At 43.7% G+C, this 24,607-nt stretch overlaps 2 protein-coding genes across 7 annotated transcripts; one reads left to right on the forward strand and one right to left on the reverse strand.

Annotated features, from left to right (window-relative positions):
• The first annotated feature begins 292 nt into the window (after positions 1–292).
• Positions 293–7,856, forward strand: LOC127293924 (uncharacterized). 6 transcript variants are annotated; one of them, XM_051323634.2, is made up of 6 exons: positions 293–545; positions 1,035–1,192; positions 1,759–1,825; positions 3,566–3,813; positions 3,903–3,966; positions 7,264–7,856. In XM_051323634.2, exons 1-4 carry the CDS (start codon positions 411–413, stop codon positions 3,662–3,664), a joined length of 459 nt encoding a protein of 152 aa, XP_051179594.1. In that variant the 5' UTR covers positions 293–410; the 3' UTR covers positions 3,665–3,813; positions 3,903–3,966; positions 7,264–7,856. The 6 variants fall into 6 exon arrangements, with proteins under 6 accessions (XP_051179594.1, XP_051179598.1, XP_051179596.1 ...); XM_051323638.2 differs by having other exon boundaries at positions 3,566–3,798; positions 3,875–3,966; XM_051323636.2 differs by having other exon boundaries at positions 3,566–3,798.
• LOC127293923 (probable beta-D-xylosidase 7) lies at positions 4,494–9,588 on the reverse strand. The gene is made up of 4 exons (XM_051323631.2): positions 9,124–9,588; positions 6,442–6,893; positions 6,256–6,353; positions 4,494–6,016 (listed from the first exon to the last, which is right to left on the reverse strand). The coding sequence occupies exons 1-4, from the start codon at positions 9,547–9,549 to the stop codon at positions 4,653–4,655; spliced, it is 2,340 nt and encodes a 779-aa protein (XP_051179591.1). The 5' UTR covers positions 9,550–9,588; the 3' UTR covers positions 4,494–4,652.
• Between the last annotated feature and the right edge of the window lie 15,019 nt (positions 9,589–24,607).

The following is a 24,607-nucleotide window of genomic DNA, read 5'->3' on the forward strand; positions in this document are numbered from 1 at the left end:
CCCCCAGCCAGGCATCTTGCCGCCACGGCCGGTGGAGGCAGGCTCCACGTCAGCGTACCGCCATCCTCTATGGCGGCGGGGCCCACCAGGGTTCGACGACGCTAACGGTCGGCAGACGGCGACCACGGCGCGCCAACGTGCCGCCACAGCAGGCGGCGGCACCCTCCACGTGTCGCCTGACTAGCGTGCCGCCACGGCATTTTTGGCATTTTCACTTAGAGGTGATCCTTTTGGAAAAAATCCGATCAAGATGCTAGCTTGACTAATGGGCCGTGTCCTGACCCACCGAGCCCAACGCTGCATCCGGATGGCCCAGCGGTCAGCCCACACGCTGTTTGCCGGTGGAGAGTGGGGGAATCCGGCGATCCGTGGGAAGAGGACGCCGCAATCCGGCGAGGTGGGACGGCGAGATGGGGTCGGCGGTGTTACCGACGCTGCGGCGGAAGCGGGAGGTGGACACCGCCATTCGCGACACCCTCGACAAGGTCCTCGTCCTCCGATTCGGCCGCGCCGCCGACGCCGCCTGCCTCCAGCTCGACGACGTCGTAAGTCCGCACTACATCACCCGCCGTGCCATCCCTAGGTAGCGTCTGATTCCACCCGTTCTCCTCAAACTCGGTATTCGATCTGGGGCTACTTTTCTTCTGCGCCGATGCGATTGGAACTGTAGGTGGGTCCAATCTGGCCTCTGGGAGCAGTTTCTTCAGTCTGCCTAAGTTCTTCGAGAGTCTGATCGGACTCTGCGTTGAGCTTTGGCCTTTGGCAGGATAGTTTGATAGTATACTCTAAATACAATTTGCCGAACATGGTAAGTCTAAAGAGTATAAATGTGTGATAGTCACAACATGAACAAATTAGCAGCTAAGGTGACTTCCACCCCATTTGATTATTAGGATAGCTTTGTAAATTGATTTGACGTACTAGTGAGTAGTGACTAGTTTTTCATTCATATCCTTTTTAGTATGGAATTTTACGAGTTCTCTAGTGTTTATGCCATTTCTTTCATCTCATCCTGTTCATTGCTGTTTCAACAGCTTGCAAAATCTTCTTGGGATATATCCAAGTTTGCAACGATAGCGTTGGTCGACATGGATTCTGAGGAGATTCAAGTGTACGTTGACTATTTTGATATCACGTTGGTTCCAGCAACCATTTTCTTCTTCAATGCTCATCATATGAAGATGGATTCAGGGTATGTTATTGTTCCTCTTGTTTTAATTTCATTGTTATGATACTGTTTGGAGATGCTCGTCTTACTATATAGTTATATTATTTCATCACTATACACTCAAGACCTTTCTCCCAAAGTTTGAAATGAGCTGTGCATATCTGAATGACGCCCGCCTAAAGTTGTCACGTGTCTTGTAGATTTTACATAGAGATGTATCATGATGTAAAGATCTAAGAAACATCCACTTTAATCTGAAATTAGTGACAACTGACTTGATATTAAAGATTACATGGAAGATATGCAAAATATTTATGTGTCTTTCTTTGAATTGTAAGTAGATTATATGAAAGATTTATGGAAGAAATTTCAGTGAATATATGTGAAAATGTATATGGCTGTGTTTCAAACCTAATCGAACTTCATAGAGTTGATTTCTTTTTCTCATAGCAAGGAGAGTTGGTCAAGTAAATGCTCAATTATATGCACCCACAGGGGCAGGGATAACATATGTCTCATCACTATATTTTATTTTAGTTATTTTCCATGGTACTGTACAAAATAAATGACACACTTGTTATAATGTACAGGACACCTGATCACACAAAATGGATAGGCTCTTTCAGCAGCAAGCAAGACTTCATTGATGTAGTGGAGGTGAGTGGACCTAAAGTGTCGTATTTTCTCCACCTCTCTGATACCTTCTGTTATTAGATTTGACTATTGAAATTGGCAAGTTAATGAAGTAAACGGGTGGAGAATATAGATAATTTTGATTCGACTGTAACATTAATATGTGGTAGGGTTCCATGGATGTTAATCTGTGAAAACTAGAAGGAGACTGCCTATTATAGTTGGTGCAGGTTATAGATATTTGTTCATACATGTGCAAATTGCTTTCCAGAATCCATAACAAGAATATACGTATAGAGAATAGACAATTGCAAATTATAGCCAGGGGTTGATATCCTGTATATTTTGGTGTAATCCAGCGCAAACCATACAATTAATCCAGTGCACACCATTAATTGGACGACATCCTTTGATAACAAAGGAAAGCTGAGGTAGAAAGTTTTCTTTTCTGTTAGTAGTTAAACCTTTTTCCTTTTTCTGTATTGCATTCTTGGGTTCAAAGCTGTTCAAATTTAAAATAAAGAATAGGGATTTGCTAGTTAAGTTTGTGCTCAGTCAAGTCTACATTGTTAGATTTGCTTCGTGATTCGTGCTAGTTATCAGTTGCAACATGAGTTGCAACTGAGATTTGATGACATCATCTGACCGAGAACGAAGTTAGTTCTCCGTCGACTGAGAAATAGCCACACCCTAAAGAATACTGTAAAAACTCAAAGACACGATATAGAACTTCTAAGTTTAGGCTGCGTTGTGCTGCATATTTTTAACGGCTGCAGTATTCCCATTTCTTTTATGATGGAAACAAAATGAAATGCTACTCACTATGTCCCAAAAAGGATGTCTCAACTTTATCTAGATACGCATGTATCTAGACGAGTTTTAGTGTATAGATACATGCAAATCTAGACAAAGTTGAGACTTCCTTTTCGGGGCGGAAGGAGTACAAATTAAACTTCTCAATTTTCCTCAAACTTACTCAGTACAAAACTTATAGCATATCTTCTCTTTCCATACATACCATCAGACAGTGAACTTTTTTGTTTCACTCACTTTGATGGCTCATGTAGTGAGCACACATCTCAGTCGTTATGGTTTACTCACCCTTCCCATTGCCATAGGGACACACAGAGGGAAGACATTTTCGAAAAAGTAAATTCTAAATTCTTTTCCGATAATACAAGTGTGGGAATTTTACTTCTCAAGATGAAGAGAAACTAAGATTCTTCACTCTGGGTGGTCCAAGTAACTTGTTAGGCCACCATTAGGATCCACCTGGGCCTGCTGCTTTTGGATGTTTCTTGCAGTACCTTCTCTTAAACCCACCCATGGGGGCTGAAACACATGTTCCGTGAACATTTGGTTATTTGATGCCTTAGCTGTTATTGTGCGAATCACAGCTTACCTGGAAGGTTTCTGTCTAAGAGCACTAGCATGGTACGATAAGTGGTCAAGTCTTACTTTTTTTTGTGTGTGGAAAACACGTTTTCTGGATCATTTGAATATCTTCTCTCAATCCAGTTTATTGCTCCTGTGCTCTTCAAGTTCTTATAATCCCAATCCTTCCAAGTATAGCTGTTTAGCTGATACAGTATCGGCATCAATTCGCAACACTTCTTTTATGTAAGATTTTTGGAATGCAACAATTATCTCTGCCCAAATATCCAAAATTCATGATGATTGGCATGTTGTATCACAGCTTCTTCTGTACAGCATTGCTTGGCAATTATGTTTCCTCCGAATTCTCTGATGATCTTTTCACTGCAGGCAGTATTTAGGGGTGCGATGAAAGGCAAACTGATAGTGTCCTGCCCACTTCCACCAGAGAGGATACCTAGATTCCAACTTCTTTTCAAGGATGTCTGAACACAAGAAGCTCTAATTATAAACAGATGTACCTTTCCTAAAAGAATATGGTCTTTTTGATATTGGAACAGTTTCATTCCCTGTCCTCTGCATACATATCCACCCAGCGAGACCTAAACAATAAGCTGTTGATGGTAGGTGAAAAGGAGGTATACTTGATCCAACTGCATTAGCTGGTGCACTGCTCATTCTTGTATCCTTTTTCTGCAGTATGAATGATACGATTTATGGACTGCAGGAGGATATGAAGCTGTGGTTGCATGAGCTAGGCGGTGAACAATCAAGAGTTGGCACTTACATTGGTTTGCATCAACTGCACTTCTTTATTATGTTATAATAGCATAATAATACAACAATTTATATTCTGATGTCTGTGAAGTTATGAATTTCACAAACTAAAATGCTCAAGTGTGTATCTGTTAGTGTGGTACATATTATTAGTGGGGTACATACATGGCTGGTTATGGGCAAGTTTAGTGTGTATTTGTGAAGTCATAAAATAAATTACCAAAATTTACATGATTGTACTCTCCATCTCAATGATGCTTGAAGAGATAATTTTTGTTGGGCTAGATTTTATTTGAAGAGGCAGTGAATACATGTCTTACAGTACAGACTAGGAATCTCAGTTTCCAATCAGAACAATGCAATGTAAAATATAAAATGAGAATTATACGTACCGACCTATACTTCTTTCTTCTCAAGCAATTGTTTATCTGTTTGTGTGGTACATACAAGTCTGGTTATAGGCAAGTATAGTGGATGTTTGCGAAGTGATAGAATCAATTATCGAAATTACTCTCCATCTCAATGATTCTGGAAGAGATGCTTCGTTGGACTAGATTGATCTTTATTTCAAGTGTCAGAGAACACATCTCTTACAGTACAGCCTAGAAACCATAGTTTCCAATCAGAACAATGCAATATAGACTATAAAATGAGAGAATTACACTGTATCCACCCCTACTTCTTCCCTGCAATCTTAAACTCAGGCCTCAAATCTGATCTCCATCTCATGCTTGTCAACCATGAGGAAATGAGAACCTCTGTCTATGACCTTGTTGCCATCCTCCCTTACTCTGCTCAAATGCTCACACGGGTTGATGTCAAACTTGAGTCTGGCCTTCTCCCCTACCTTGAGATGCTGTCTCCTGAACCCCACCAGCTGCCTTCCAGGCCGTCCAGCCGTTGCGTTGGGCCACCGGAGGTACATGAGCACTGAGTGCTTGCCGTCCATGGGGCCGTGGTTTTCTACCTCTACCATGGCCGGGAACTTGAGCTGCTCGCACCCTTCAGCGCCAATCTGTTCCACATGGTAGCTCGCGACGCCTTCTTCCGTGGTTGGCATCGTGTTCAGGTCTGCCAGCAAGTCCATGTTGGGTGGCCGCTTTCTGGCGCCAGATGCGACTAAGTGGCGAGAGTAGCTGGAGTAGCTGAGGCCGTAGCCAAATTTGTAGACAGTTGGTCCCTGGTAGAAGCGGTAGCTCCGGCCGGGGTAGCCGGTGGCCGGGTCGGCACGCATCCGCATATCCGTCATGGGCACCTTGGTGAACTCCTCCGGGTACCAGGTCACCGGCAGCTTCCCGCTGGGGTTGTGGTCGCCAAAGAGCACCCTGGCGATGGCGAGCCCGCCGGCCTGGCCAGGGTACCCTGCCCACAGGATGGCGCCGATCTTGGGGTTAGTCTGCGCGAACGTCACGTCCACTGGCCCGCCCGTGAGGAGCACCAGGATGACGGGCCTCTTGGCCGCGTCGGCCACGGCGGTGATGAGGCTCTGCTGCTCCCCGGGGAGCAGCAGGCTGGTCCTGTCGCGTCCTTCGCTCTCCTGCTGCTGGCTCAGCCCCACGAAGAGGAACACGTAGTCTGATGTGCTCGCCAGCGTGGCTGCCTGGTCCGTCGCGGCCGTGGGACAGGCCGCCATGGGACACCCGGCGAGGAACCTTGTGTCCTTGACGTACCCCTGGATCCCTTGCAGCGGGGTGATGGACTCGCACGGCGGGCCGAAGTAGTTGCCTATGAGCAGGCCGGCGTTGTTGGCGTTGGGGCCGATGACAGCGGCGGATGCAATGGCCGCCCGGTCGAGCGGGAGGATGCCTGCGTCGTTCTTGAGGAGGACGATGCCGTCCTGGGCGGCTTCGAGGGCGAGGCTCCTGTGCTCGGGGGTGCAGATGTCGGCGGCGCCGAGGGATCCGTAAATGTTGCTCCTGGGGTCACCGTCGAAGTGGCCCAGGCGCATCCGGATGGTGAAAAGGTTCCTGAGCGCCTTGTCGATGTCCTCCTCCGTGATCTTCCCCTGCTGGACCGCGGCCGCCGCGTGCTGCTGCATGTAGGCACCGCAGTCGATGTCCAGCCCTGACAGAGATCATCCAAATCATTACCGTTTTCAAGAAAATTGTTAGATTGGTGTGAACCAGTGGTGGACTGGTGGAGCAATCCTTGACTAGTGGAGTGCTTGGTGTCTAGCTAGAAGGCAGATTTACATTTGGACGACTCAGGAAAGTGCACGAATTTTGTTGGATCGTGCTATAGCTGAACTAGTGCAAACATAGCTAATCTATAATTTCGATTTGGACGCATCGATGCTGACTTACCAGCCTTGAGCGCTAGTGCCACGGCGTCCTCTGGCGTCTGCGCATACCTCTGCGCGTCACGCATGATGGCCACGGCGTCACAGTCGGAAGCGATGTATCTGCACGGAAACGACCAAAGTACACCGGCCCTCGTGAAGAGCATGTGACTCGAAACAAATTTACCAGCTGCAAACTGCAGTCACATACCCGTCTAGGCCCCAGTCCCCCTTGACGGTCTTGGTGAGCAGGTCGGCGTTGGCGCAGGCGGGGACGCCGTTGATGCCGGTGTAGGCGCACATGACGCAGCTGGCGCCGCCATCGACCACGCAGCTCCTGAACGGCGCATTGTAGGTGTCCTCCAGGTCTTGTGCCGTCACCTTGGCGTTGAAGTTGTAGCGGGCCACACCGTTCCAGTCCTCCAGGTCATACGCCGTCGCGTGCTTGCAGCAGGCCGACGTCTGGAGCAGTGACGTCGAGTTCCCCTGCAGGCCCTTCACGAACGCCACGCCGTAGCGGCTTGCGGTCGTGGGGTCCTCGCCGGGGGTCTCCTGCCCGCGGCCCCATCTAGGGTCGCGGTAGATGTTCACGTTCGGGGACCACATTGTCAGGCCCTCCGCCTGGCCCATGTTGTACAGCGCCCTCCCCTCCCTGCCGATCGCCTGCACGTACTCGTAGCAGAGATGATGATTATTGGCAATCGTCATGGCAGGCAATCGAGAGTGATCTATAAAGGTAAAATGTATAAAGGAGATACTGCAGTAGGCTATGTGACAACTGACAAGACATGCTTGCAACACAAACTTGCACACTGACCACAAAGTGACAACTTTTGCCAAGTGTTATAAGCACTACTAGTAGGAACTGCGGGTATCTATGGGTGAGTTATGTATGAACGATGTTGCTCTCATCTGATCAGTATTATAAATTGCATGAACTTACTAGTTACTGAAAATGCAATATGACTCATAGTCTGATCCAGTTGTGCACGGTACAGCTAAACAAACCTAACAATTAGTTCTTCTTTTGCAGGGAACCTAACCAGGGCTAATACAGCCTAAAATTTAGTGATTTTGCTGGAAGGCCTAACATTTAGTTGGTGGAACTCCAACAAGCAAGAATTCGACCAAACTCGACACCGTAATCCATCTTTATATTAATTGATGGTACCAGAATCAAACCACATGCCTATGAATCTGGCTCCTAACAAGAAGCATAGCACGGGATGTGTACAACGTATGACATGACCTTGTGGTCTTGTGGGCACTCCCCACTCCATACCCACGGGCCACGGATAGCAGCATAACAAAAAGGTTCGGTACGATGGGAAAGGCCCGATCTATTCATATCAGATCTATCTACGGCTCACATGTGGCTCCCCAGAACCAAAAGGCGCCTCTTTTTCTTTCCCGCACAAACATTCTTCTCCTTGTCGTTGGCACTAACCACACTACGTGTACTCACGTGCTGTCCCTTTGCTGTCACTTTTCTAGGTGGCACCCGGTGAACCTCTACACGGCTGCTTGTCCTATACATACATAAGTAGTTCCTTGAGGGAACAGTATTGGACATTGCTTTGGACGTACATAAAAAAGCATATTCAAGTGTTTACTTATGTTTTTTTTGCTGGACTAGTATGGTGCTTCTTTTTCTGCATACAAAGTATTTCCACTGATTGACTAATACACGTACGGAACCCAGTTGTCGGTTGGATATTACTTCCCATATGGTGCAAAAATCAATTAACCCTCGCAGATCTTCGCCTATGACTTTTGCCATCCTATTCACAACTTATGTGGAATGGGTGTTCTCGCCTTTCAAAGTTGGTGATGTTGGTGTTGAGGTCGTTGTAGGGACCGTATGATATAGTTCAAAAAGGTATGGGAAATAAGAAAATAATAAGTATGATATAGTTCTAAAAAATAGTGGGAAATATAAGAAATCAGTAAGTATGATATAGTTCTAAACAATAGAGAACATGAAATTAATAAGTATGATATAGCTCTAAATATATAAGTATAATATAGTTCTAAAAAATAGTTGCGAAAAAAGGAAAGTAATAAGTATGATATATTTCTAAAAATTTGGGGGGAAATAAGAAATTAATAAGTACGATATAGTTCTAAAAATATTGGGCAAAATAAGGAAGAAACAAATATGATATAGTTCTAAAAAATAGTTGCGAAAATAAGAATGTAATAAGTATATGATATGCGTATAATCATGCATATCAACCTACATAGCCAATTGAACGAAAAAAGAACTTACACGGCTAATCTGCCCTCAAGCCAAATCAATCTTACAACAATATTTTGTAGGGAGATGCCACTTATATTACTACCTCCATTTCATATTATCACAGATTTATCTAGATTTACATTTCTTTATAAGATAAAACGCGTATAGATATTTAGTATCTAGGCAAATCTACGACAGGTAATATAGCACGGAGAAAACAATTAAAATATAAAAGCAAAATCAGAGCTAGCTATCAAATCCTCAGCTCACGAGCATCCATACTGCACACCCCATAAACAAAAAAAAATAGAGAACGTACATATACTATACAGGCTACAAACCGCCGCACTCTTTGTCTGTTCCGAAATCACGGATCAAGGAAAGAAACCCAGTGAAAGAAAATGACTGGTGCATGATGCATGGCATGGAATGGACGCACGCGCGCATGCATGCATATGATTCTTGGGCCCGCGTGCCCGATCGACCGTAACCCAACAAACCGCCCGGCCGGCCGAGGTCGACAGCGATCCACGGCGGCAACATTCCATCATGAAAACTGCCGCGCCGCCATTAATACTACGCCAAGAAAAGAGGCGGAAAGAAACCGCAAGTTGGCGAAAGCCTCACGGGCTTTGCTTCGTAGTACGTACGTACCTGGCCGATGCGGAACCAGAGGTCCTCGTCGAAGGCGGCGGCTGTGAGGCTGACCTGCGGGAAGCTGGTGGCGCGGCGGACGGCGCCGTTGAAGTGGAGGCCCTTGCCGGAGGTGGCCAGCCCGTGCAGCGCCTCGTTCCACCACTTGTAGGGCGGCACGCCCAGCCGGGGCACGCCGGGGGCCTCGTCCCCGAGCTGCGACACCTTCTCCGCCAGCGTTAGCCGCGACACCAGGTCCGCCGCCCGCTCTGCCGCCGGGCGCGCCGCGTCGCAGAAACCGCCCCCCTGCGTCGTGGCGGACGGCCCGCACGAGAACGGCGGGTCAGCGGCCCGGGCAACTGCCACCAGCAACGACGGCGCCGTCAGAAGCAGAAGCAGCAGCGTCTGTGCCACCGCGCCGGCGTCGCGGCAGGACAAGGCGGCCATGGCGAGGACGGGGACGTGAGACGGGATTGTGAAGGGGACGCTGCCGTCGCCTGCCTAAATAGGCGTTCCTGGCCAATGGAGGCGAGCCACGTGTACTACCACACAGGCTGGGGTTGCGTTGCGTGTGACATACTTCTACACTAGTCCTATGCTGCTAGCTTAGTTACCCATGGAGAGGACTAACCTCGCCTGCTAATGCATGTTAGTAAAGGCGGAATATGATGTTGCACCCGCGTGCATGTTGTTCTTTGCCTTTCGGCGTGGATTTAGATTTTTAATTCGACTGGTGCGAGCTAGATCACGAACTGAGATATGTAACTTGCGTGCTGGGCGATGTTCCCATTCGATTCATCTTCATGTGCATATCCGTTTCGTGGCCTCTGCTAGTTAGAGAAGCTTTTTTTATTTTTTTTTGTGAAGTAGAGAAGCTAGTAGCTGTTTGGTAGTAGCTCGCTTGACATGAATGTGCTGCTTTGCATTCATGTCAGCCTAACGACGATACGATTGTTGATAAACGTATTCAGATAAGATGAGGTGATGCACACCACCACAAGCATATATCGTTCACGTCATGTAGCTGACGTGCACGTTCAGAAAATATGAATACGGCGGACTAGCCAAGGCCGGCACTCGTCTCACTACAGGGAACAGGTGGTATGCCGAGGGCCCCAAACCGTCGGCATACAGCAAAATGCCCTCGGCAAAGGTATATGCCGACGGCGGCACTCGGTGCACACGGTCGTCAGCAGCCATGTGTATAGCCATCAGCATACGTGCCCATATGGAGCGTTTTACATGGTTGTCGGCGGTAAAATACTTGGCAAAAAAAAAAGATGTTATGATTCCGTCCATTTGACGACTTCTGCGTATATGCCGTACGTATATGCTGAGGGCTAGGCTGCCGATGTTGAAGGCCACGTGGCATTATCTAGGAGTTCCTAGAATGTATGTTCGCCGAGGGCCAGGCCATCCGCATAGATCTACCCTTTGGCCCGCTTCCAACGGCAGTTGACCAATAGACTTTTCTCTTGGTTGTGTTTGGTTGGATCAAAGGAACATGGAAAATTAAGTTGGAGTCTAACTTCTCCCAAGCTACCATCAGGTTGATCCAAAGTGGGAGTTTTCCATAATCTTCCTAAGTGGCATGGCATGTCTCTGAAGAGGGTCACACTTAAGTATAACTTTTGACTTCCTTGTTATTTGTTAATTTGAGTCAATAGAGAGACTTGGGTTTTGGCTCTTTCATCCTTCAACCACACTTATATGCATATGCTATGGCCATATGAAAGTTTTGGAGGGATCCCGACCCTCCGAAACGCAGTATCGGACGATACCCTTGCCTGTGGGCCACAGTCGGTCTATCTCCCTGAAATTCTCCAAACGACGGTTGACTAATGGATTTCTTTTCGCTTTCTTTGTGTTTGGTTAGGTCATAGCAACATGGAAAACCAAGTTGGAGCCCAATTTCTCACAAGGTTCCCACCAGTGGACCCGAAGTTGGAGTATTCCACTATAAGTCTACCGCCTTTTATAAGTGACAACACATGTCTGTGGAGGGATTAACACTTGGGAGATGAGTTTTTCCATAGGTGTACAAGGAGATAGAATTAACTTTCCAAATATCACGAGGAGAGAGAATTCACTTTGCAATCATCAAAATGAGAGATAAATCACTTCCCATTTGGTATCTAGGTTTCCTTCTATGATTCGTGGTGCCCAAGCATCATAGTGCACGAGTTAATTTACCTACCACATGGGCCACATGCAAGTTTTTGGGAATTTCAACCATCCAAAACACAGTTTCGAGAAAAATCCTACCACATGCCCCAATCAGACTACCTGTCAACGACGTTTGACCAATGGACTTTTCTCTTGGTTTGTGTTCGGTTAGGTCATAGCAAAATGAAAACCAATTTTGAGCCCACGTGGGGGCTTTCGCATTGCCATTTTATGTGATATCGTTGTACGAAATAAAATCAGCATGCAAAAAAAAAATCAAAAGCAAACATACGTACTAGGAAATAAAAGTAGCATAAAAACTAAAATTAAAGTGTATGCGGACTACGGCTAGCGCCTCTGATATGGTTGCTGGATAACACCTAGAGCCGTTAGGCTTTCATCATATAGCGAATGTATGCCGATGGCCCGAAGTATGCCGACGGATACCCTCAGTATAACGATAGCTATGCCGGCAACTATGTTTTGTTGGCGACTGTGTAAAGAAAACCGTCAGCATACATACCTATATTCCGAAAACTTGTGTTTGCTGACAACATATTTTAGGTGCTCGGTATATGACCTTGGAATGCAGATGGACCCGATAACCAATGGGCATACAGAAAGCCATAAGCAAAGTAGCATTTTCCTCTAGTGCGTTGATTAGTCTATCAAGCACCTACGTTAAGGTGTATCATTTGTTTATTTATTTTTGAGAAACACAACCTTTATGCCTCTTGAGCTAATAGAAAGCACATAATTACAAGCCTAGTACTAATCAGAAAAAACCAAACACTCAAGAAAGGACTACAATAATGGCTAGATAGACATTACAAACGTCACCCGCCTAGATGTCATCCACACGAGCACACAAGACACAACAAACCTACTAAGATCAACAACAGTGAGCGTTCTATAGAGCCAGATCTAGTAGCATGAGCTGCATGCGACCTTCTCCTTGAACGTCCATGCATTACCCATATATTCAAGATCCACCAATTTATAAATATACATTATATCTCTCAATGCATCAATCTAGGTGTTATTCTGCCCATTAACATCCATATGCTCCTCCCTAAGGAGTACCTAATTTGAAGGCCTCGATGCAAAGCCAAAGCCATAGAAAGGGAGTGGATGATTTTGATGAATCAAAGTGTGTCCCAAGTTTATGACGCTCGTTAACTTGAGCCTTGTTGACGCGTAAAGCACACGCCCGTTGGGAACCCCAAGTGGAAGGTGTGATGCGTATAGCAGCAAGTTTCCCTCAGTAAGAAACCAAGGTTTATCGAACCAGTAGGAGTCAAGGAGCACGTGAAGGTTGTTGGTGACGGAGTGTAGTGCGGCGCAACACCATGGATTCCGGCGCCAACGTGGAACCTGCACAACACAATCCAAATACTTTGCCCCAACTTAATAGTGAGGTTGTCAATCTCACCGGCTTGCTGTAAACAAAGGATTAAATGTATGGTGTGGAAAATGATGTTTGTTTGCAAAGAACAGTAAAGAACAATGTTTGATTGTATCCAGATGTAAAAGAATGGACCGGGGTCCACAGTTCACTAGTGGTGTCTCTCCAATAAGAAATAGCATGTTGGGTGAACAAATTACAGTTGGGCAATTGACAAATAAAGAGGGCATAACAATGCACATACATATCGTGATGAGTAGCGTGAGATTTAATCGGGCATTACGACAAAGTACATAGACCGCTATCCAGCATGCATCTATGCCTAAAAAGTCCACCTTCGGGTTAGCATCCGCACCCCTTCCAGTATTAAGTTGCAAACAACAGACAATTGCATTAAGTATGATGCATAATGTAATCAACACAAATATCCTTAGACAAAGCATTGATGTTTTATCCCTAGTGGCAACAACACATCCACAACCTTAGAACTTTCTGTCACTGTCCCAGATTTAATGGAGGCATGAACCCACTATCGAGCATAAATACTCCCTCTTGGAGTTACAAGTATCAACTTGGCCAGAGCCTCTACTAGCAACGGAGAGCATGCAAGATCATAAACAACACATATATGATAGATTGATAATCAACTTGACATAGTATTCCATATTCATCAGATCCCAACAAACACAACATGTAGCATTACAAATAGATGATCTTGATCATGATAGGCAGCTCACAAGATCTAACATGATAGCACAATGAGGAGAAGACAACCATCTAGCTACTGCTATGGACCCATAGTCCAGGGGTGAACTACTCACACATCAATCCGGAGGCGATCATGGTGATGAAGAGACCTCCGGGAGATGATTCCCCTCTCCGGCAGGGTGCCGGAGGCGATCTCCTGAATCCCCCGAGATGGGATTGGCGGCGGCGGCGTCTCTGGAAGGTTTTTCGTATCGTGGCTCTCGGTAAAAGGGTTTTCGCGACGGAGGGAATAAATAGGCGAAAGGGCAGAGTCGGGGGGCTGACAAGGGGCCCACACCATAGGGCGGCGCGGGCCCCTCCCTGGCCGCGCGGTCGTATGGTGGCGGCGCCTCGTCGCCCCACTTCGTATCACCTTCGGTCTTCTGGAAGCTCCGTGGAAAAATAAGACCCTGGGCGTTGATTTCGTCCAATTCTGAGAATATTTCCTTTGTAGGATTTATGAAACCAAAAATAGCAGAAAACAACAACTGGCTCTTCGGCATCTCGTCAATAGGTTAGTGCCGGAAAATGCATAATAATGATGTAAAGTGTGTATAAAACATGTGAGTATCATCATAAAAGTATCATGGAACATAAGAAATTATGGATACGTTTGAGACGTATCAAGCATCCCCAAGCTTAGTTCCTACTCGCCCTCGAGTAGGTAAACGATAACAAGGATAATTTCTGAAGTGACATGCTATCATAATCTTGATCAATACGATTGTAAAGCATATGAGATGAATGAAGTGATTCGAAGCAATGGTAAAGACAATGATTAAACAACTGAATCATGTAGCAAAGACTTTTCATGAATAGTACTTTCAAGACAAGCATCAATAAGACTTGCATAGGAGTTAACTCATAAAGCAATAGATTCTTAGTAGAAAGTTTTGAAGCAACACAAAGGAAGATATAAGTTTCAGCAGTTGCTTTCAACTTCAACATGTATATCTCATGGATAATTGTCAACACAAAGTAATATGATGAATGCAAATAAGCAAGTATGTAGGAATCAATGCACACAGTTGACACAAGTGTTTCCTTCTAAGATAGAAAGAAGTAGGTAAACTGACTCAACATAAAGTAAAAGAAAGGCCCTTCGCAGAGGGAAGCATGGATTGCTATATTTGTGCTAGAGCTTTTATTTTGAAAACATAGAAACAATTTTGTCAACGGTAGTAATAATTCATATGTGTTATGCATAAGATATCCTATAAGTTGCAAGCCTCATGCATAGAATACCAATAGTGCTCGCACCTTGACCTAATTAGCTTGGATTTACATGGATTATCATTGCATAGCATATGTTTCAACCAAGTGTCACAAAGGGGTACCTCTATGCCGCCTGTACAAAGGTCTAAGGAGAAAGTTCACATTGGATTTCTCGCTTTTGATTATTCTCAACTTAGACATCCATACCGGGACAACATAGACAACAGATAATGGACTCCTCTTTAATGCATAAGCATTCAACAACAAATAATATTCTCATACGGATTGATGTCCAAACTGAAACTTCCACCATGATTCATGGCTTTAGTTGGCGGCCCAATGTTCTTCTCTAACAATATGCATACTCAAACCATTTGATCATGATAAATCACCCTTACTTCAGACAAGACGAACATGCATAGCAACTCACATGATATTCAACAAAGGTGTAATAGTTGATGGCGTCCCCAGGAACATGGTTAGCGCTCAACAAGCAACTTATAAGAAATAAGATACATAAGCAACATATTCTTTACCACAATAGTTTTTAAGCTATTTTTTCCATGAGCTATATATTGCAAAGACAAGGAATGAAATTTTAAAGTTAGCACTCAAGAAATTTACTTTGGAATGGCAGATAAATACCATGTAGTAGGTAGGTATGGTGGACACAAATGGCATAGTTTTTGGCTCAAGGATTTTGGATGCACAAGAAGTATTCCCTCTCAATACAAGGCTTAGGCTAGCAAGGTTGTTTGAAGCAAACACAAGTATGAACCGGTACAGCAAAACTTACATAAGAACATATTGCAAGCATTATAAGACTCTACACTGTCTTCCTTGTTGTTCAAACCCTCACCAGAAAATATCTAGACTTTAGAGAGACCAATCATGCAAACCAAATTTCAACAAGCTCTATGGTATTTCTTCATTAATAGGTGCAAAGTATATGATGCAAGAGCTTAAACATGATCTATTTGAGCACAACAATTGCCAAGTATCAAATTATTCAAGACATTATACCAATTACCACATGAAGCATTTTCTGTTTCCAACCATATAACAATGAACGAAGCAGTTTCAACCTTCGCCATGAACATTAAGAGTAAAGCTAAGAACACATGTGTTCATATGCAACAGCGGAGCGTGTCTCTCTCCCAAACAAAGAATGCTAGGATCCGATTTTATTCAAACACAAACGAAAATAAAAACATACAGACGCTCCAAGTAAAGCACATAAGATGTGACGGAATAAAAATATAGTTTCACTAGAGGTGACCTGATAAGTTGTCGATGAAGAAGGGGATGCCTTGGGCATCCCCAAGCTTAGATGCTTGAGTCTCCTTGAAATATGCAGGGATGAACCACGGGGGTATCCCCAAGCTTAGAGTTTTCACTCTTCTTGATCATATTGTATCATCCTCCTCTCTTGATCATTGAAAACTTCCTCCACACCAAACTCAAAACAAACTCATTAGAGGGTTAGTGCATAATCAAAAATTCACATATTCAGAGGTGACATAATCATTCTTAACACTTCTGGACATTGCACAAAGCTACTGAAAGTTAATGGAACAAAGAAATCCATCAAACATAGCAAAACAGGCAATGCGAAATAAAAGGCAGAATCTGTGAAAACAGAATAGTACGTAAAGACGAATTTTTCTGGGGCACTTAACTTGCTCAGATGAAAATGCTCAAATTGAATGAAAGTTGCGTACATATCTGAGGATCACGCATGTACATTGGCAGATTTTTCTGAGTTACCTACAGACGGGGCTGCTCAATTTCGTGACAGTAAGAGATCTGTTTCTGTGCAGTAATCCAAATCTAGTATCATCTTTACTATCAAAGACTTTACTTGGCACAACAATGCAACAAAATAAAGATAAGGAGAGGTTGCTACAGTAGTAACAACTTCCAAGACTCAAATATAAAACAAAAGTGCAGAAGTAAAATAATGGGTTGTCTCCCATAAGCGCTTTTATTTAACGCCTTTCAGCTAGGCGTAGAAAGTGTGAATCAAGTATTATCAAGAGATGAAACATCAACATCATAATTTGTTCTAATAATAGAATCAAAAGGTAACTTCATTCTCTTTCTAGGGAAGTGTTCCATACCTTTCTTGAGAGGAAATTGATATTTAATATTACCTTCCTTCATATCAATAATAGCAAAAACAGTTCGAAGAAAAGGTCTTCCCAAAATAATGGGACAAGATGCATTGCATTCAATATCCAAGACAACAAAATCAACGGGGACAAGGTTATTGTTAACCGTAATGCGAACATTATCAATCCTCCCCAAAGGTTTCTTCATAAAATTATCAGCAAGATTAACATCCAAATAACAGTTTTTCAATGGTGGCAAGTCAAGCATATTATAAATTTTCTTAGGCATAACGGAAATACTTGCACCAAGATCACATAAAGCATTACAATCAAAATCATTGACCTTAATCTTAATGATGGGCTCCCAACCATCTTCTAACTTCCTAGGAATAGAAGTTTCAAGTTTTAATTTATCTTCTCTAGCTTTTATGAGAGCATTTGTAATATGTTTTGTAAAGGCCAAATTTATAGCACTAGCATTAGGACTTCTAGCAAGTTTTTGTAAGAAATTTACAACTTCAGAGATGTGACAATCATCAAAATCTAAACCATTATGATCTAAAGCAATGGGATCATTGGCCCCAATATTTTGAAAAATTTCAGCAGTTTTATCACAAGCAGTTTCAGCAGTTTTAGGCAGTTTTGCACGCTTTACATTAGGAGTAGAAACATTGCTAACACCAATTATTTTACCATTGATAGTAGGAGGTGTAGAAACATGTGAAGCATCAACATTACTAGTGGTGGTAATAGTCCAAACTTTAGCTACATTATTCTCTTTAGCAAATTTTTCCTCCTTTTCCCACCTAGCATGCAATTCAGCCATCAATCTAATATTCTCATTAATTCTAACTTGGATAGCATTTGCTGTAGCAAATGATTTAATATCTTTAGTTTCATTAGGCATAACTTTCAATTTTAAAAGATCAACATCAGCAGCAAGACTATCAACTTTAGAAGCAAGAATATCAATTTTACCAAGCTTTTCTTCAACAGATTTGTTGAAAGCAGTTTGTGTACTAATAAATTCTTTAAGCATGGCTTCAAGACCAGGGGGTACACTCCTATTATTGGTGTAAGAGTTACCATAAGAATTACCATAACCATTACTATTATGAGAAGGATATGGCCTATAGTTGTTACCAGAATTATTCCTATAAGCATTGTTGTTGAAATTATTATTTTTAATGAAGTTCACATCAACATGCTCTTCTTGAGCAACCAATGAAGCTAAAGGAACATTATTAGGATCAACATTAGATCTACCATTCACAAGCATAGACATAATAGCATCAATCTTATCACTCAAGGAGGAGGTTTCTTCGATAAAATTTACCTTCTTACCTTGTGGAGCTCTTTCAGTGTGCCATTCAGAGTAGTAGATCATCATATCATCAAGAAGCTTTGTTGCGGCGCCTAGAGTGATGGACATAAAAGTACCTCAAGCAGCTGAATCCAATAGGTTCCGCGAAGAAAAATTCAATCCTGCATAAAAGGTTTGGATGATCATCCAAGTAGTCAGTCCATGGGTAGGGCAATTTTTGACCAAAGATTTCATTCTTTCCCATGCTTGAGAAACATGCTCATTATCCAATTGTTTAAAATTCATTATGCTACTTCTCAAGGATATAATTTTAGCAGGAGGATAATATCTACCAATGAAAGCATCCTTACATTTAGTCCATGAATCAATACTATTCTTAGGCAAAGATAGCAACCAATCTTTAGCTCTTCCTCTTAAGGAGAAATGAAACAATTTCAATTTTATAATGTCACCATCTACATCCTTATATTTTTGCATTTCACAAAGTTCAACAAAATTATTAAGATGGGCAGCAGCATCATCAGAACTAACACCAGAAAATTGCTCTCTCATAACAAGATTCAGTAAAGCAGGTTTAATTTCATAAAATTCTGCTGTAGCAGCAGGTGGAGCAATAGGTGTGTATAGGAAATCATTATTATTTATGCTTGTGAAGTCACACAACTTAGTATTCTCAGGAGTACCCATTTTAGCAATAGTAAATAAAGCAAACTAAATAAAGTAAATGCAAGTAACTAATTTTTTTGTGTTTTTGATATAGAGAACGCAAACAAGACAATAAATAAAGTAAAACAAGTAACTAATTTTTTTGTGTTTTGATATAAGAAAGCAAACAAAGAAGTAAATAAAGTAAAGTAAAGCAAGACAAAAACAAAGTAAAGAGATTGGAAGTGAAAGACTCCCCTTGCAGCGTGTCTTGATCTCCCCGGCAAAGGCGCCAGAAATTTAGCTTGTTGACGCGTAAAGCACACGCCCGTTGGGAACCCCAAGTGGAAGGTGTGATGCGTACAACAGCAAGTTTCCCTCAGTAAGAAACCAAGGTTTATCGAACCAGTAGGAGTCAAGGAGCACGTGAAGGTTGTTTGTGATGGAGTGTAGTGCGGCGTAACACCAGGGATTCCGGCGCCAACGTGGAACCTGCACAACACAATCCAAATACTTTGCCCCAACTTAACAGTGAGGTTGTCAATCTCACCGGCTTGCTGTAAACAAAGGATTAAATGTATGGTGTGGAAAATGATGTTTGTTTGCAAAGAACAGTAAAGAACAATGTTTGATTGTATTCAGATGTAAAAGAACTGACCGGGGTCCACAATTCACTAGTGGTGTCTCTCTAATAAGAAATAGCATGTTGGGTGAACAAATTACAGTTGGGCAATTCACAAATAAAGAGGGCATAACAATGCACATACATATCATGATGAGTAGTGTGAGATTTAATCGGGCATTACGACAAAGTACATAGACCGCTATCCAGCATGCATCTATGCCTAAAAAGTCCACCTTCGGGTTAGCATCCGCACCCCTTCCAGTATTAAGTTGCAAACAACAGACAATTGCATTAAGTATGGTGCGTAATGTAATCAACACAAATATCCTTAGACAAAGCATTGATGTTTTATCCCTAGTGGCAACAGCACATCCACAACCTTAGAACTTTCTGTCACTGTCCCAGATTTAATAGCGGCATGAACCCACTATCGAGCATAAATACTCCCTCTTGGAGTTACAAGTATCAACTTGGCCAGAGCCTCTACTAGCAACGGAGAGCATGCAAGATCATAAACAACACATATATGATAGATTGATAATCAACTTGACATAGTATTCCATAATCATCAGATCCCAACAAACACAACATGTAGCATTACAAATAGATGATCTTGATCATGATAGGCAGCTCACAAGATCTAACATGATAGCACAATGAGGAGAAGACAACCATCTAGCTACTGCTATGGACCCATAGTCTAGGGGTGAACTACTCACACATCAATCCGGAGGCGATCACGGTGATGAAGAGACCTCCGGGAGATGATTCCCTCTCCGGCAGGGTGCCGGAGGCGATCTCCTGAATCCCCCGAGATGGGATTGGCGACGGCGGCGTCTCTGGAAGGTTTTTCGTATCGTGGCTCTCGGTAAAAGGGTTTTCGCGACGGAGGGAATAAATAGGCGGAAGGGCAGAGTCGGGGGGCTGACGAGGGGCCCACACCATAGGGCAGCGCGGGCCCCTCCCTGGCCGCGCGGCCCTATGGTGGCGGCACCTCGTCGCCCCACTTCGTATCCCCTTCGGTCTTCTGGAAGCTCCGTGGAAAAATAAGACCCTGGGTGTTGATTTCGTCCAATTCCGAGAATATTTCCTTTATAAGATTTCTGAAACCAAAAACAGCAGAAAACAGCAACTGGCTCTTCGGCATCTCGTCAATAGGTTAGTGCCGGAAAATGCATAATAATGATGTAAAATGTGTATAAAACATGTGAGTATCATCATAAAAGTAGCATGGAACATAAGAAATTATAGATACGTTTGAGACGTATCAAGCCTCTCCATAAAAACAAGTTAGATGACATGATTCTGCCGATGAGGAAGAGACAACTGCATCAGTGAGGTATTGGGAGTAAGGTAAAATGTCTAATTTATTTTATTATTTAGGAAAATTACAATACCACCACTACGACCTAAACTACTAACCGAAAAAGCATTGCCATAACCTAATGTTCCCTCTAAACCCTCCACCTGAGACTTTTGAATTTTTTCTCCACAACACACATGATTGATGGGGGCAAACTCCCTCATGAAATTGTGAAATGTTGCAGTATTGCCAATTAGGCGGTAATTTCACAAGTACTCATTTTTTCCGACGGTGCTCCGTGTTGGAGCACGCCAATTATGAGGTATTTTGGTCTTCTTTGGTGGAGTATAGTTCTTTGGATGGATTCTACTGTATAGGAGATGGTGGAGGTGGAGGGGTACCCAAGCCGGGTACATAGTTCTTTTGGGGTTTTCCCCATCAAATTCAAGTTTCCTGCTCGTTCTTCTCTATGTGAATCACCATTAGTTCCTTCTAGGTAAGCACCAACGTCGACAAACGTTGAGTTCTTCCCCTGATTTGTTAGGCCGCATTAAGTCAACATGGCATCTTTCGAAGTTCTTTTGCGGTTCTTGATAGGAAGGATACCCCCTCCCAATTGTGACATCCTAGAATCAATAGGATTGATATGATACTCGTATCAACAAGTTGCAACTTGTTTTCCGGAAGCTTATCCCCAAAGAACTCCAATGTTAAGCGCGATTGGCCTAGAGCAATGTGAAGATGGGTGACCGACCGGGAAGTCCTTCCCGGGTGCACACGATTGAGGATAAAGTGCGCATAAAAACATAGTTGTAGGCACCACTTCCACCCATGGATTTTTGTCTAGGGCCGCGACTCTCACTAAATAAGGGGGTCGGCTATTCTAGCGTTACACTTTGTCAATGCCATATAGTTTTGCATGATTCATCACCATGTCAGCCAACATCCAATTAAAATAGATCATCTCGCTCACCTCAGTGAGCACCACGTCCACCCATGGATTTTTGTCTAGGGCCGCGACTCTCACTAAATAAGGGGGTCAACTATTCTAGCGTTACATTTTGTCAATTCCATATAGTTGTGCATGATTCCTCACCATGTCGGCCAACATCCACTTAAAATAGATCACCTCGCTCAGTGAGTTCTCACTTGTTCCCCATTCCCCCTGGACATGGACGAGAAGGACACACACTACACAATAGTGAGGAACCTTCTCGTATTTCACCCCGTGATCACCAGTGTTTCACACATGGCTTGATTGTTGAAAATGGAGTGAGGCTCATCCTGATGTCCAGCAACACCTAGAACCGAACAAATGTTGCCTCCATAAACATTAGAGTTGTTTATATCCACGGAGATGATCTCTCCAATACTAGATACCAACACCGTGATGATCAGTTTCCTCTAATATAGGTCTGGGACATCATGGACCTCTGCGCATGCATGGATACAGTTCAGCTCAACCATTGATGCCTTGCTTCTCCCATCATATTTCTCAACTAGCATACCATGCTCCCTAAAGATCTAGGGCCCTTGATCAGTGATTTTTTTCCAATCTCCCAAAGAGCTCGCCTCGACTATGAACTTGTTCTCTTCTAGATCATGAAAAGTCACCTCCTTCGTTGGTGCCCAAGTTAACCTCATCGTCTTCTTTAGAGATGTAGCGCATAAATTGTTTGATGACCTCCATCCAAGTAGCTACTTCCTTCAATGACTCCACTTCTTCCTTGGTGACGAGTAATCACTCGACGTCTTCTCCCTCGAGATTCAGTCTCCACAACAGCTCCTCCAATGCCGATTTAGACTCACCATGCAGCACCGATCCGCTAGGCTCGCGATTTCCCCTAGCCAATGTAAACATTTTTGTTTCCGAAAAGACCACCGATCTATTATTAATTATCAACGGTAGTACAAAGAGCTCTAAAAGATAAAGTTACAAATAGGTCCGTGTACCACCTAGGAAAGATTAGAAGCACTAAAGCGAGCCAAAGGCACGCAGTCGTTCTCACCCTCCCTCACTGAAGCCGGGTAAAGCTTGTCATGGGAGAGTTTGTTGTACTATATAGATGTGAGGTTATCGTGCTAAGACCCCAAAAGACCAGCGCACCAGAGAAGAAATTATTACAAAAGATGAGAACTATAAATTGGAAGAGATAGACTTGCAACCACACCAACTGATACAAACACCGACGGGATCCATGGAGATCCTTTGAGAAGACAACTTGATACGTCTCCAACGTATCTATAATTTCTGATGTTCCATGCTTGTTTTATGACAATACCTACATGTTTTGTTCACACTTTATGTCATATTTATGCATTTTCCGGAACTAACCTATTGACAAGATGCCGAAGTGCCAGTTCCTGTTTTCTGCTGTTTTTGGTTTCAGAAATCCTAGTAAGGAAATATTCTCGGAATTGGACGAAATCAATGCCCAGAACCTTATAATTCCACGAAGCTTCCAGAACACCGAAGAGGGGCCAGAGGAGAGGCCCAGGGCCACCACACAAGGTGGCGGCGCGGCCCAAGGGGGGCGCGCCCCCTATTGTCTGGCGGCCCCAGACCCCTTCCAACTCCGTTTCTCCGCCTATTTAAGCCGTCCTGACCTAAAAACTTCGGGGGAATAAGCCACGGTACGAGAAACCTTCCAGAGCCGCCGCCATCGCGAAGCCAAGATCCGGCACGCCGCCGGGACGGGGAAGTGCCCCCGAAAGGCATCTCTATCGACACCACCGCCATCTTCATCACCGTTGATGTCTCCCATGAGGAGGGAGTAGTTCTCCATCGAGGCTAAGGGCTGTACCGGTAGCTATGTGGTTCATCTCTCTCCCATGTACTTCAATACAATGATCTCATGAGCTGCCTTACATGATTGAGATTCATATGATGAGCTTTGTATCACTATTAATCTATGTGCTACTCTAGTGATGTTATTAAAGTACTCTATTCCTCCTCCATGATGTAATGGTGACAGTGTGTGCATCATGTAGTACTTGGCGTAGTTTATGATTGTGATCTCTTGTAGATTATGAAGTTAACTATTACTATGATGGTATTGATGTGATCTATTCCTCCTTTCATAGTCTGTTGGTGATAGTGTGCATGCTATGTTAGTACTCGGTATAATTGCGTTGGTCTATCATGCACTCTAAGGTTATTTAAATATGAACATCGAATGTTGTGGAGCTTGTTAACTCCGGCATTGAGGTGCTCTTGTAGCCCTACACAATTAGTGGCGTTCATCATCCAACAAGAGAGTGTAGAGTGGTTTTATTATGTGATCAATGTTGAGAGTGTCCACTAGTGAAAGTATGATCCCTAGGCCTTGTTTCCGAATAGAAAAGCTACACCACAAAGATTCCTATCTCCCACATCAACTGCACGCCAGCAAGCTATTTTCTGGCGCCATTGCCGGGGAGGTCACCATTTATTTACTGTTCCACTGCATATTTACTCGCTGCCATATTTTATTCAGATTGCTATTACCACTCATATACATCCATATTACCTGCATCTCACTATCTCTTCGCCGAACTAGTGCACCTATACATCTGACAAGTGTATTAGGTGTGTTGGGGACACAAGAGACTTCTTGTATCGTGATTGCAGGGTTGCTTGAGAGGGATATCTTTGACCTCTTCCTCCCTGAGTTCGATAAAGCTTGGGTGATTCACTTAAGGGAAACTTGCTGCTGTTCTACAAACCTCTGCTCTTGGAGGCCCAACACTGTCTACAAGAAAAGAAGCGTGAGTAGACATCAAGCTATTTTCTGGCGCCGTTGCCGGGGAGGAAAGGTAAAAGGCACTCACACTCCGGTCCCAGGTGACAAGGTATCAACTTGTCAATGCCTATGGATTGTAGGCTAGGGTTTAGTTGGAAGTAGAGGGTAAGTAGATCTCGAAGGTTTCAGCCGGAAAGTACTCGACGAATATGAAAACTAGGGTTTGCAGACAATGATTCGAT

The sequence above is a fragment of the Lolium perenne genome, chromosome 4 (genome assembly GCF_019359855.2).
Source record: "Lolium perenne isolate Kyuss_39 chromosome 4, Kyuss_2.0, whole genome shotgun sequence".
Classification (NCBI taxonomy): domain Eukaryota; kingdom Viridiplantae; phylum Streptophyta; class Magnoliopsida; order Poales; family Poaceae; genus Lolium; species Lolium perenne.

Excerpts from the sequence above, each read along its gene's own strand:
- LOC127293924 (XM_051323634.2), top strand. The coding sequence starts at position 411 with ATGGGGTCGGCGGTGTTACCGACGCTGCGGCGGAAGCGGGAGGTGGAC. Across the intron at positions 546-1,034 it reads GCCTCCAGCTCGACGACGTC|CTTGCAAAATCTTCTTGGGA; the intron begins GTAAGTCCGCAC and ends CTGTTTCAACAG. Across the intron at positions 1,826-3,565 it reads ACTTCATTGATGTAGTGGAG|GCAGTATTTAGGGGTGCGAT; the intron begins GTGAGTGGACCT and ends TTTTCACTGCAG.
- LOC127293923 (XM_051323631.2), bottom strand. The coding sequence starts at position 9,549 with ATGGCCGCCTTGTCCTGCCGCGACGCCGGCGCGGTGGCACAGACGCTG. Across the intron at positions 6,894-9,123 it reads TCTGGTTCCGCATCGGCCAG|GCGATCGGCAGGGAGGGGAG; the intron begins GTACGTACGTAC and ends GAGTACGTGCAG. Across the intron at positions 6,017-6,255 it reads GGCACTAGCGCTCAAGGCTG|GGCTGGACATCGACTGCGGT; the intron begins GTAAGTCAGCAT and ends GATCTCTGTCAG.